General features: G+C 37.7%; 1 protein-coding gene across 1 annotated transcript; it reads left to right on the plus strand.

Moving 5' to 3' along the window:
* The first annotated feature begins 1,596 nt into the window (after window positions 1-1,596).
* LOC125829451 (protein CELLULOSE SYNTHASE INTERACTIVE 1) lies at window positions 1,597-12,036 on the plus strand. The gene is made up of 8 exons (XM_049508663.1): window positions 1,597-1,747; window positions 2,328-2,462; window positions 3,103-3,176; window positions 4,217-7,265; window positions 7,388-9,932; window positions 10,402-10,856; window positions 11,356-11,472; window positions 11,586-12,036. The coding sequence occupies exons 3-8, from the start codon at window positions 3,133-3,135 to the stop codon at window positions 11,736-11,738; spliced, it is 6,363 nt and encodes a 2,120-aa protein (XP_049364620.1). The 5' UTR covers window positions 1,597-1,747; window positions 2,328-2,462; window positions 3,103-3,132; the 3' UTR covers window positions 11,739-12,036.
* Window positions 12,037-12,800: the final 764 nt, after the last annotated feature.

Below are 12,800 nucleotides of genomic sequence, written 5' to 3' on the forward strand. Positions count from 1 at the left end.
AATTCATAGAAAAATAGTGTATTAATATATAACTTTGTCGTCTTCAAGTTTTTAATTAGAAGTTCTCAAGTTTTTTTTTTCCAAAATTTTAAAATTATTACTACGGTTTATTGGGTTTGAAGTACTCTTCAAGCTTAATACTTAAAAAATTAAAAATATTCGCTTTGGACAAAAATAAATTTAATAAAATTATTTGTCTCTCAAAATCTACTTTCTTTACCAACAGAGAAATTAATGATCTTCTTTGGACCTTGATTCATTATTTACTTTTAAGAAATGAATATTTAGTGTTTGTATTGAATTTTTTCCTTGATAAAATCATATCAAGAAATATGAACAAAAAATAATAATCTTGATTTAAAACATGACAGTAGCGTGTGTGCATATAAAGAGCATGGTAGGAGAACTTCATCGAAATAAAAATTAATTTTAAAGATATTTCATATGATTTGTAAAAAATAAGGAGAGTTGATTTAATTACTCTACTAAGAATATCAATTTGTGGAGAGTATAATATGAAAAAGTAAAATAAGTGTGTAAACGATTTATAACTCATGATATATTTTGTTAAATATCTAAATTATATTTTAAATATGAATTATATAGGTATAATTTAAGATAATATATGATTTAATTCTTTAAAAACAAAAAAAAAGTATGATATTTGATGGAAAAAATAATTAATGCTAATATATATAAAAGCTAAATATAGATAAGACGACATGAAACAAATAAGAAATATTGCAAAGGAATATAACAAGATAAAAATTATAAGATATTTTAAGAACATGGTCATTTGATCTCACTATAAAAAGGCTTTCTAGAGGATTTAAACTAATTCAAAGATTTTTTTTTAAAAAACTATAGATAGCAATACTGACGTATATATTCTTATTCTTGGTAACATGTCCACTTTAAACGTTAATATTGATTAAATATAATTTTAAATTATTTTTTAACTTTCTTAATTATTATAAAAAAACTTCAAAATCCATTATTTTTTTTTTCTTAATAACAAATTTATGTTATGAATGTTAAAAGAAATGTCATATACATAAACCATTTTTCTTTCTAACAACATAAATAAAGTGTAAATTATACGAATAATAAAGAGTCGAGTCACATTTCTTGAATATATAATTAATATGTATCAAATGTATTATTCTTATAAATAAGAAAATATTTTCTTTAATTTTTTCACATTAAATGAGGAGTTAACTTTTGGAGAGTTATAACTCCAATTTAGTTTTAGTAATAAAATTACCATTATAATAGTTGTATTAATGTTAGTCAAAATTCTTTTACCACCCTACGTATTGTATATAAATATTTAAAGATTTCTTTTTTTAAAATAAAAAATTAAAACTCAGAAAAACAAGGAAGCTTAATTTCAATTTGACATAAAAGGGAAAATTTCACCTGATAAAAAAGAAGCATAACCAAATGAAGGTAACTTTTACCCAAAATTCAAGTTTAAGAAAGTGAGAAAATAGAGTGTGAAGAGAAAAAAAATAAAGAAAGCCAGCTTATAGCTAAGCTCATCACTCACAGTCTTTCTCAGCTGTCTGTCGGTGACCCTTCTTCTTCTTCTTGCTAGCTCACACTCACACACTCTCTCTCTCTCTCTAATTCACTTTTTTGTGTGTCTATTTATCTTCTTTCTTCTCTTTCTCTTCGCTTCTTTACTAAGAAACCTCTTTAATCAAATGCAATAACAAAGAGAACACAAGTACCTTCTCTTTTCCAGGTTTATCTCTTCTCTTTTCAAGATTTTACTGATTTGTTTATAGTGTAAAGGTTCAATTTTTACCCATTTGTTAGATCTTTTAGTTGATTTTTTTTTGTGGAAGACTATGAATCTTGGTGAAATGTGAATGTGGGGTTTGGTTTTAGTGGAAAATTTCATCTGGGGTTTTATTTTTTGAGGTAAAGATGTGAGCTTTGATGGCGTGTGATCTGGATCTTGTGTTTTCTTGGATTGGTGTTGTGGGGTTTATGGTGAATTTTGATCTGGGTTGTGGGAATCTTAATAGGGAAATGATGTATGATTCTGTATTGACTTGAATTTAGTGCTGAATCTGGTCTTAGATTTATGTGATTTCCATATGTGAATTTTGGTTAGTGTTGCTTTGGACTAGTTAAGTAATTCACTGCTGAAAAATAAGGTGGTTAAGTAATTCTAGTGGTACTATCATTCTTGGAAACTATGCTATTGTACAATATGATCTGTATTTTTTGTTAATGTATGATAAAGGTACTTCATTTTGTTAGTTTTGTGTTTTTTCTAGAAGTTCTGGAATAAGTATCTTTTTACTGGTGCTCTGCAGGAGGCTGTGGGCTTTCTTCTGTGTCTTGGGAGGTAGATCTGCCGTGAAGATCTCGAGATCACAGCAAAGCTGGCGGCCACACTGGCTTGGAGGTTCCCTGCTGCCAATGGCAGCAGTCTTGCCACTAGTGATACGGTAAAGTTCCCTTTTTAAAGAAAAAGAAACTGATTTGATTAATTTCCTCATGGTTTATTTGATATGTGAGCTGTTGAACTATTTTACTCAAAGATCTGGAGATGCCCTTGCTGCATTTCACTCTACTTTGGTGTGTCTTAAGTAGTAGTGTTCTATGTTCAATCTTAGTATTGGTGTACTTTTTTATTTCCTTGAAACTGTAATGCAGTTTATTCTCGATTTTACGTGTTCTAAGTATTACTCTGTAGCTAAATCCAGGTGACCTGCCATTGTTCCAATTCTTTTTTCCTTTGAATATAGTAAACTTCGTGGAATGGGAGAGGAATAGGTTATTTTGCATTTCTTTTTGTCGGAGAAGCTGTCCGTATCATGTCAGCATTTTAAATTAAAAAGGGTTGCATCACTCACTCAATGCTGCATCTCTAATGTATATTGCTGTGCTTTCATGACTGAGAAAAAATTATAGATTTATTTACATACTTTGTTTTTTGATGATGTCAAAACTGGCTTGTGCTGTTGATGATTAATTTCAACATCATATTCGTGCTATTTTCCTTCTTGATGACATCAATGGATGCTGTGATTTTCTATACTGTTGCTCATTCCTCACCAATATCTATCAATTCTTTTCTTGTAACAGGATAGAAATGGGGATGCTAAACCTCATGATATGGAGCCTCCAACTCCGCATTCATTTATGAAAACATCTTCGAGGTTAGTCTAAACATCAACACTTTCAGTCTAGGAGCTCATAATGATTTGATCTATGGTTTGTGTTTTACTCGATGAGAAGCATTTTAGTCTATAGTCAGGCGACACATTTTTTTTTTTGCTATAAGCATGACTGTATGAGGATAATGAAAACAGACTTTTCCATGCAAAACTCTTAACTGTTGCTCTCCTCTCTTCTCAGGGAATCTGTATCTGCAAATGCTGATACAGTTTCTTATACTTCAGGAGTCCTCAATTAAACTCATCTTAGAGATTCTTTCTTTTTGCTTGAAAGAGTCCAATAGTTTATCTCAATATAGTATCCATTTTTTGCAACTCCTACATGCATCAGTTGCACAAAACATAAATCATGCATAAGCTTCTGTTTTATTTTTTTGACATAAGCTTCTGTTTTATTCACCTTTCGTCCAGAGATAGCGTAGATTCTCCAAGATACAAACTAGATTCACATAACAATCAGTATGGGGAATGTGGATTACGTTCTGCTTTGGACATTGCTGGTCTTTGCTGCTATGTTTTAAAACTGAAAATATTCAAACTGCAGTTGACTATATCCTGTCCTTTGTTTTCTGTTGTAAGATACTAATTTGATGGAAGTTGTTACCAGTAAGAAAAGCAGCAATAGAACAAAATTTGTAACACTCCCTCTATCCCAAAATAAATCTCTCTTTAGCAAAAATATTTTTGCCCCAAAATAAGCGTTATTTTAGGAATTCAAGACGAAAAATAGTAAGTTTTTCCAACTATACCCTTATACTTCATCTTCTTAATAGTGTTCAATTTTCAAGAGACATTTATTGAATAGGATTGATCTAGTAAACTACACATTGTATTTGTTGATTTCTTAATGGACGTGTTTATGCTAAGGTGACACTTATTTTGGATAGAGAGAGTATCATTTAAACTGATGCAGTCTTTTCTAACTTCATGTGGCCTGCATTAGCATTTTACGTCATGATATTCATGGTTGGTTTAGACTACAAACAAATCCTGAAAGGGTGTTTTGCTATTAAATTGTGCAGAGATCGTAGTAGCATGGAGGATCCAGATGGGACATTAGCAAGTGTTGCTCAATGCATTGAGCAGTTACGGCAGAATTCCTCATCCATGCAAGAAAAAGAAAATTCACTTAAGCAATTGCTGGAACTTATTGATACACGAGAAAACGCATTTAGTGCTGTTGGCTCACATTCACAAGCTGTTCCAGTACTTGTTTCTTTACTTCGCTCTGGATCACTTGGGGTAAAGATGCAGGCTGCTACAGTTTTGGGTTCTCTGTGTAAAGAGAATGAACTGCGAGTGAAAGTGCTACTAGGAGGCTGCATACCGCCTCTCCTTGGTCTTCTCAAGTCAAGCTCAGCCGAAAGTCAGATTGCATCAGCAAAAACTATATATGCTGTGTCTCAAGGTGGTGCAAAAGATCACGTTGGCTCAAAAATATTTTCAACTGAAGGAGTTGTGCCAGCATTATGGGAGCAATTAAAAAAGGGACTAAAAGCTGGAAATATAGTTGACGACTTACTAACAGGAGCTTTAAAAAACCTCTCAACCAGCACTGAGGGCTTCTGGTCTGCAACAGTACAAGCTGGAGGAGTGGATATACTTGTTAAACTACTGAATAATGGACAGCCAAATACTCAGGCAAATGTCTGCTTTCTCCTTGCTTGTATGATGATGGAGGATTCTTCTATTTGTTCAAGAGTCTTAGCTGCAGAGGCCACCAAGCAACTTCTTAAACTACTTGGACCTGGCAATGAAGCCTCAGTTAGAGCAGAAGCTGCAGGCGCTCTTAAATCTCTTTCTGCCCAAAGCAAAGATTCCAGGAAGGAAATAGCAAATTCTAATGGTATTCCTGCTTTGATAAATGCTACCATAGCTCCTTCAAAAGAATTCATGCAGGGTGAGTACGCCCAAGCTTTGCAGGAGCATGCAATGTGTGCGCTTGCAAATATTTCTGGTGGTTTATCATATGTCATTTCAAGTCTTGGTCAAAGCCTTGAATCTTGCACCTCACCTGCACAAGTAGCTGATACATTGGGGGCTTTAGCTTCAGCTCTCATGATTTATGATAGCAAAGCAGAAAATTCAAGAGCATCAGATCCTTTGGAAGTGGAAGAAACACTGGTTAAGCAATTTAAGGCCCGCTTACCCTTTCTAGTGCAGGAGCGTACTATTGAAGCACTTGCCAGTTTGTATGGGAATTCTTTACTGTCTAGCAAACTTGTGAATTCTGATGCAAAACGCCTATTGGTTGGTTTGATCACAATGGCCACAAATGAAGTTCAGGATGAGTTGATAAGGTCACTTCTCTTTCTATGCAAAAATGAAGGTAGCTTATGGCATGCACTACAAGGTCGTGAGGGGATTCAGCTATTAATCTCTCTTCTTGGACTCTCATCAGAGCAGCAACAGGAGTGTGCTGTTGCTCTTCTTTGTCTCCTATCCAATGAAAATGATGAAAGTAAGTGGGCCATTACAGCAGCTGGTGGCATACCTCCACTTGTCCAAATTCTGGATACTGGGTCTGCCAAAGCTAAGGAAGATGCAGCAACTATCCTTGGAAACCTCTGTAATCACAGTGAAGATATCCGTGCTTGTGTTGAAAGTGCTGATGCTGTTCCTGCTTTATTGTGGCTTCTGAAGAATGGTAGCTCCAACGGGAAGGAAATTGCTGCAAAGACACTGAACCATTTGATTCACAAATCAGATACTGCAACAATTAGTCAACTCACTGCACTATTAACTAGTGATCTTCCGGAGTCCAAAATTTATGTCTTAGATGCATTGAAAAGTTTGCTCTCTGTGGCCTCTCTGAGCGATATGTTGCGTGAAGGCAGTGCAGCAAATGATGCAGTTGAGACGATGATAAAGATATTAAGCTCTACCAAGGAAGAGACTCAGGCTAAGTCTGCTTCAGCTCTTGCTGCAATTTTCCATCTCAGGAAGGACCTGCGAGAAAGTACCCTTGCTGTGAAGACTTTGTGGTCACTTGTGAAGCTTCTGAATGCTGAACCTGAATCCATCTTAGTGGACACGTCGCGCTGCCTTGCTGCAATATTTCTCTCTATTAGAGAAAGTCGTGACATTGCAGCAATTGCTAGAGATGCATTGCCTTCATTAATGGTGCTTGCAAAGTCCTCAGTTTTACAAGTTGCAGAACAAGCAGTATGTGCTTTGGCCAATCTTCTTTTGGATCCCGAGGTGTCTGAGAAAGCAGTTCCTGAAGAAATAATCTTGCCTGCTACTAGAGTTCTTCGTGAAGGCACAACTGGTGGAAGGACCCATGCCGCAGCAGCAATTGCTCGTCTTCTTCAATTTAGTGAGGTTAATCCTGCCTTATCTGATTGCGTTAACCGTTGTGGAACAGTTCTTGCATTAATTTCTTTCCTGGAATCAACTGGAAGCGACTCTGTTGCTATATCAGAAGCTTTAGATGCACTTTGTTTCCTCTCAAGGCTGGAAGGAGCTAGTGGTATCAAACCTGCATGGGCAGTTCTAGCTGAATATCCAAATAGCATAAGTCCTGTGGTTTCATGCATTGCTGATGCCTCATCGGTGTTGCAAGACAAAGCTATTGAAATATTGTCTAGACTCTGCCAAGCTCAGCCCACTGTTCTTGGCGATGCTATCGCTTGTGCCTATGGATGCATTTCTTCAGTTGCAAGAAGGGTAATCTGTTCCTCCAATGCTATGGTTAAAATAGGAGGAAGTGCACTTCTTGTTTGCGCTGCAAAAGTGAATCATCAGAGAGTGGTGGAAGATCTAAATGAATCAAAGTCTTGTGTTCCACTCATTCAATCTTTTGTTGGGATGCTAAATGCTTCAGAGTCTCTACATTTGGAAGACCAGGGGGATAAGATTGCAATAAGCATCTCCAGGAATGCCGAAGAAGCATCAAGAAAGGATGAGGTGAAGAAAAGTACTTTGGTTGTTTCGGGGGTCAATATAGCTATATGGCTACTTTCTGCTCTTGCCAGTCATGATGACACAAGTAAAGCTGAGATTATGGAGGCTGGTGCAATTGAAGTTCTTACTGAGAGAATCTCTCAATCTTTTACACAGTTTACACAGGTAAGCACTTTTAAGTGTTCCCTTTCTGTGATAGAACCACATCTAACCCAAGACTCTTGATTTTGTTCTATTATATATCTTGTGCCGAAGTAGTATATGACCTTTGTTATTAACGTTTACAGATTGATTTCAAGGAGGATAGCAGCATATGGATTTGTGGATTGCTTCTGGCTATCTTATTTCAAGATAGAGACATCATACGAGCAAACGGAACAATGAAAGCCATACCTGTGTTAGCTAATCTGCTGAAGTCAGAAGAGTCAGCAAACAGGTATTTTGCTGCACAAGCCGTAGCAAGCCTTGTCTGTAATGGTAGCAGGGGAACTCTGCTGTCCGTTGCAAATTCAGGAGCGCCATCCGGACTCATAACGTTGCTTGGTTGTGCTGATGAGGATATAAAGGACCTTGTGGCACTATCAGAGGAATTTGCGTTGGTCCGTAACCCAGATGAAGTTGCACTTGAGAGGTTGTTTAGGGTGGATGATATTAGGGTTGGTGCAACTTCTAGGAAAGCTATACCAGCCCTTGTAGACTTGCTAAAACCTATCCCTGATCGTCCCGGTGCACCTTTTCTAGCTCTTGGATTTCTGATTCAGCTTGCCAGAGATTGTCCTTCAAATAAGATTGTTATGGTTGAATCTGGAGCTCTGGAAGCACTGACTAAATACCTTTCACTTGGTCCACAAGATGCAACTGAGGAGGCTGCCACTGATTTGTTAGGTATCCTATTTACTACTGCTGAAATATGCAGACACGAATCTGCTTTTGGTGCTGTTGGTCAGCTAATTGCAGTTTTACGTCTTGGTGGAAGAGGGGCAAGGTATAGTGCTGCCAAAGCCTTGGAAAACCTGTTCTCAGCAGATCACATCAGGAATGCAGAATCAGCTAGACAGTCTGTTCAGCCTTTGGTTGAGATTCTGAATACTGGTCTGGAGAGGGAGCAGCATGCAGCCATTGCTGCATTAGTTAGGCTTCTCAGTGAGAATCCTTCAAAAGCTCTTGCGGTTGCAGATGTCGAGATGAATGCAGTGGATGTTCTTTGCCGAATTCTTGCATCAAGCTGCTCAATGGAGCTGAAGGGTGATGCAGCCGAGTTGTGTTCTGTTTTGTTTGGAAATACAAGAATAAGGTCTACAATGGCTGCAGCTAGATGTGTGGAGCCTTTGGTTTCTCTTCTTGTTACTGAATTTAGTCCTGCTCATCATTCTGTTGTTCGTGCATTAGATAAACTAGTGGACGACGAACAGCTGGCTGAACTAGTTGCAGCACATGGTGCAGTCATTCCCCTTGTTGGCCTTCTTTATGGACGAAATTATTTACTTCATGAAGCTATTTCTAGAGCTCTTGTGAAGTTGGGGAAAGACAGGCCTTCCTGTAAGATGGAAATGGTCAAGGCTGGGGTTATTGAGAGTGTGCTTGACATTCTGCATGAAGCACCAGATTTCCTTTGTGCTGCATTTGCTGAATTGCTCAGAATACTGACAAATAATGCTACCATTGCTAAGGGACCATCTGCTGCAAAGGTGGTAGAGCCACTTTTTGTATTGCTCATGAGACCAGAGTTTGGACCTGATGGGCAACACAGCACGCTTCAGGTCCTTGTGAATATCCTAGAGCATCCGCAGTGCCGATCTGATTATACCTTGACATCTCACCAAGCTATAGAACCTCTTATTCCCTTACTTGATTCTCCTGCTTCTGCCGTGCAACAACTGGCTGCTGAGCTTCTGTCTCACCTGCTTTTGGAAGAGCACCTGCAGAAGGACCCAGTTATCCAGCAAGTGATTGGTCCCCTGGTACGGGTCCTTGGTTCTGGTATACCCATTTTGCAGCAGAGAGCTGTGAAGGCCTTAGTCTGCATTGCACTTACTTGGCCAAATGAAATTGCAAAAGAAGGTGGCGTTAATGAACTGTCTAAAGTAATAATGAATGCTGACCCTTCACTCCCTCATGCCTTGTGGGAGTCAGCTGCTGTAGTATTATCCAGTATTCTACAATTTAGCTCTGAGTTTTTTCTGGAAGTACCTGTTGTAGTGTTGGTAAGATTGCTTCGCTCTGGCTCTGAAGGCACAGTTCTTGGTGCATTAAATGCTCTTCTTGTGTTGGAGACTGATGACTCCACCAGTGCTGGAGCTATGGCTGAAAGTGGGGCGATCGAGTCTCTCTTAGAACTTCTCAGATGCCACCTTTGTGAGGAAACTGCTGCAAGACTCCTTGAGGTTTTGCTGAACAATGTGAAGATTAGAGAAACAAAAGCCACCAAGTCAGCAATTGTGCCCTTATCACAGTATCTTTTGGATCCTCAGACACAAGGGCAACAAGCAAGATTACTGGCAACTCTTGCTCTTGGCGACCTATTCCAGAATGAGGCTCTTGCTCGAAGCAGTGATGCTGTTTCAGCTTGCCGGGCATTGGTGAATCTGCTTGAAGATCAACCTACTGAAGAAATGAAAGTTGTCGCTATATGTGCCTTACAGAACCTTGTTATGTATAGCAGATCAAATAAGAGAGCAGTTGCGGAAGCTGGTGGTGTCCAGGTTGTGTTAGATCTGATTGGTTCAAGTGAGACAGATACATCAGTACAGGCAGCAATGTTCGTCAAGCTTCTTTTTTCCAATAACACCATTCAAGAGTATGCTTCAAGTGAAACTGTCAGGGCTATCACTGGTAAACTTTCCTTTCCCCATAATCTATTGTTACAGAGTTATCTGTATTGAAACTGCAGAAGACAAGTGAGATAAAAACTGACTGGAAAAAGATAAATTGGCTAGTTCTCATTATTTAACTAAGAAATCCAATTGTTGGATTAAATAAAACAAAAGAAATAATTTCTAATTTACAAGATACGATCTGTCTGGAACTTGTACGAGTGTAATATACATGGCTAACTATATTTTCTTTTACATTTCATATATTAAAATTAGTATCTCCAAAGTAGAAGTTTTCGTAAAATGATGGTGGATTCTCTCCCCCATTATTCTTGATCCAGGTTGGTTAATATTAAAGAACAGTTTAGATGATGTGTTATTGTGTCCAAAAAGTTAATTAATTTTACTATTAAAAGTTTATATGCAAATGGAGTCATTTCTTGTTAGTGCTAATAGCTTATAAATTTAATTGATTTCCTATCTTGTAGCTGCAATTGAGAAAGATTTATGGGCCTCGGGAACTGTAAATGAGGAGTACCTTAAGGCTCTGAATGCACTATTTGGAAACTTCCCCCGTTTAAGGGCTACTGAACCTGCAACCCTGAGTATTCCACATTTAGTGACATCCCTGAAGACTGGTTCCGAGGCAACTCAAGAAGCTGCTTTGGATGCTCTGTTTTTTCTCCGCCAAGCTTGGTCAGCATGTCCTGCTGAAGTTTCTCGGGCACAATCAATTGCTGCTGCAGATGCCATTCCATTGTTGCAGTATCTGATACAATCTGGCCCCCCTCGGTTTCAGGAGAAGTCAGAATTTTTACTGCAATGTTTGCCTGGGACTCTGGTGGTAATAATAAAGCGAGGGAACAACATGAGACAATCGGTTGGAAATCCAAGCGTTTTTTGCAAGCTTACCCTTGGAAATAATCCACCTCGCCAAACGAAGGTACTCTCCATTTTCATTTCAAGTACAGTACTATTTCTCATTGCTAAGTGGGGTTGGAACCCGTTTTTTGCAGTGTTAACCAAACTCTAATTTATAAAGAACTTTTACTTTGTGTGCTGGGGCGGGGTGGAGGGAGTGAGGCACTCTAAATTGCAAACTTGTAAATTAAGTAGAACAAGATGGCTCTAGAAAACAAAGTAGGGATCTGTTTACTAAAGGAAGAGATTCGGGTTCGAGTTACCAAGAGAGCAAAGTGGGAAAGGGCCATTCTTGGCGCCTTGGAAGCGGGGGGTTGAGTTTACCTTGTCTACTTCAATTAATGCATTGGGAAATTTGGTTATGTTTGATTCAACAGTGATTGGTAATCAAGACTTGTACTTCTCCAACAACAAAATAATTAAGTTGAACTTCTTTGGTACACTCAATATGCATAGATCTTTTCTTGCTACTCCCTTCACACCCTCATATGGTTCACAATTCCTTGTTTTTCTCCTGTCAGGTTGTTTCAACTGGTCCTAATCCAGAGTTCGATGAGAGCTTTTCATGGTCCTTTGAAAGTCCTCCTAAAGGCCAGAAGCTCCATATTTCATGCAAGAATAAGAGCAAAATGGGGAAGGTAAGAGGATACAAGCTATTCTCCTGTTACTATTACAATTAACGGGACACACTGAACATTTTGCTAAAATATGCTTCTTGACTTCTGCTAAATTCATTCCACTTTAATGACAGAGTTCATTCGGGAAGGTCACGATCCAGATTGACCGCGTAGTTATGCTGGGTGCAGTCGCTGGGGAGTACACCTTGTTGCCCGAGAGCAAAAGCGGACCCTCAAGGAATTTGGAAATAGAATTCCAATGGTCCAATAAGCAGCAAATGGAATAAGGTTGTTACTCAAACTGCATTTTAGGGGTATAGGAACAAATGTTTGGAACTTTTTTCGGTTTTCTGTTTCCTTTCTTCCTGTTTAATTATAAGGTGAATGTATATAGTGTCTGGTATAGGTGTTACTACTCTTCGATCATATTTAGTTCTTGTAACGGCTGTTGTCAATGTATTCTTTTGTAACTTGAGTCACATTTTAGTATCATTAAGGAAGGGACATGGATTCATGGTTTGCTTCCTTTGTATTTTTTGTATTCATATGTTGTTTGATGAAAGAAAACAGTGTTTTTGGTTTGGACTGCCTTAGTAGAGGATGTGCATTGTGATTAATAACTTTCCATTGTTACTTATTGTTATGTGAGAATTCAGTCTGTTGTATGCACTTTGTTTTGAATATCAATCATCTCTTCTTCCTTAAAGATAACTCTATATTGTTGTTTATTTTACCAATTTTTAGAATGAAATTAGGACTATAGTAGTTGAAATCTTAGAAAGATGTTACAAGTTCAGAAATAATTTGATCAAGAAACAGCAGATGTTATAAAATCAAGGACACTAATTTAGACTGCAAAATTTGAGATAAATAAGCGGCTTCATTTACCAACAAGAGTTGTGGTGGAATGGTAAATATTTCTTTGTTCTTGATCAGAGGTTTTGTGTTTGAGTCCTTGGCTTCGGAGTGAGAGGTCTTGTGTTTGAGTCCTTGGTTATGGAGTCGGCTTTGTAAGGGAGCGCTTTACCTCTAATGTGGGACTTTTTTATGCAAATTTGGATTTAGTTGTGCTTCTGGGTACTGGACACCGGGTGAAAAAAAAGTGGCTTCATTTAGTTGTCCTCTTAACTAATAAAAAAATAAAATTAGAGTAAACTCCTTTGCATGTGAAAATGTTCCTTTGATGCTTCATATAGGGGCAGTGGCATAGTGAAGGAAGGAGTAAAAGAAATTCAATAAGTTTATCATAGAATTTGAGAGAACCCAACAAAAGACGAGACTTTGATTTCTGTAGATACAATTTTTATATAAGATATACACATTATATACATGTTATCAGTACCTAGTGT

Source organism: Solanum verrucosum, unplaced genomic scaffold (assembly GCF_900185275.1).
Source record: "Solanum verrucosum unplaced genomic scaffold, falcon-dt-bn FXZP01000031.1, whole genome shotgun sequence".
NCBI classification, from domain to species: domain Eukaryota; kingdom Viridiplantae; phylum Streptophyta; class Magnoliopsida; order Solanales; family Solanaceae; genus Solanum; species Solanum verrucosum.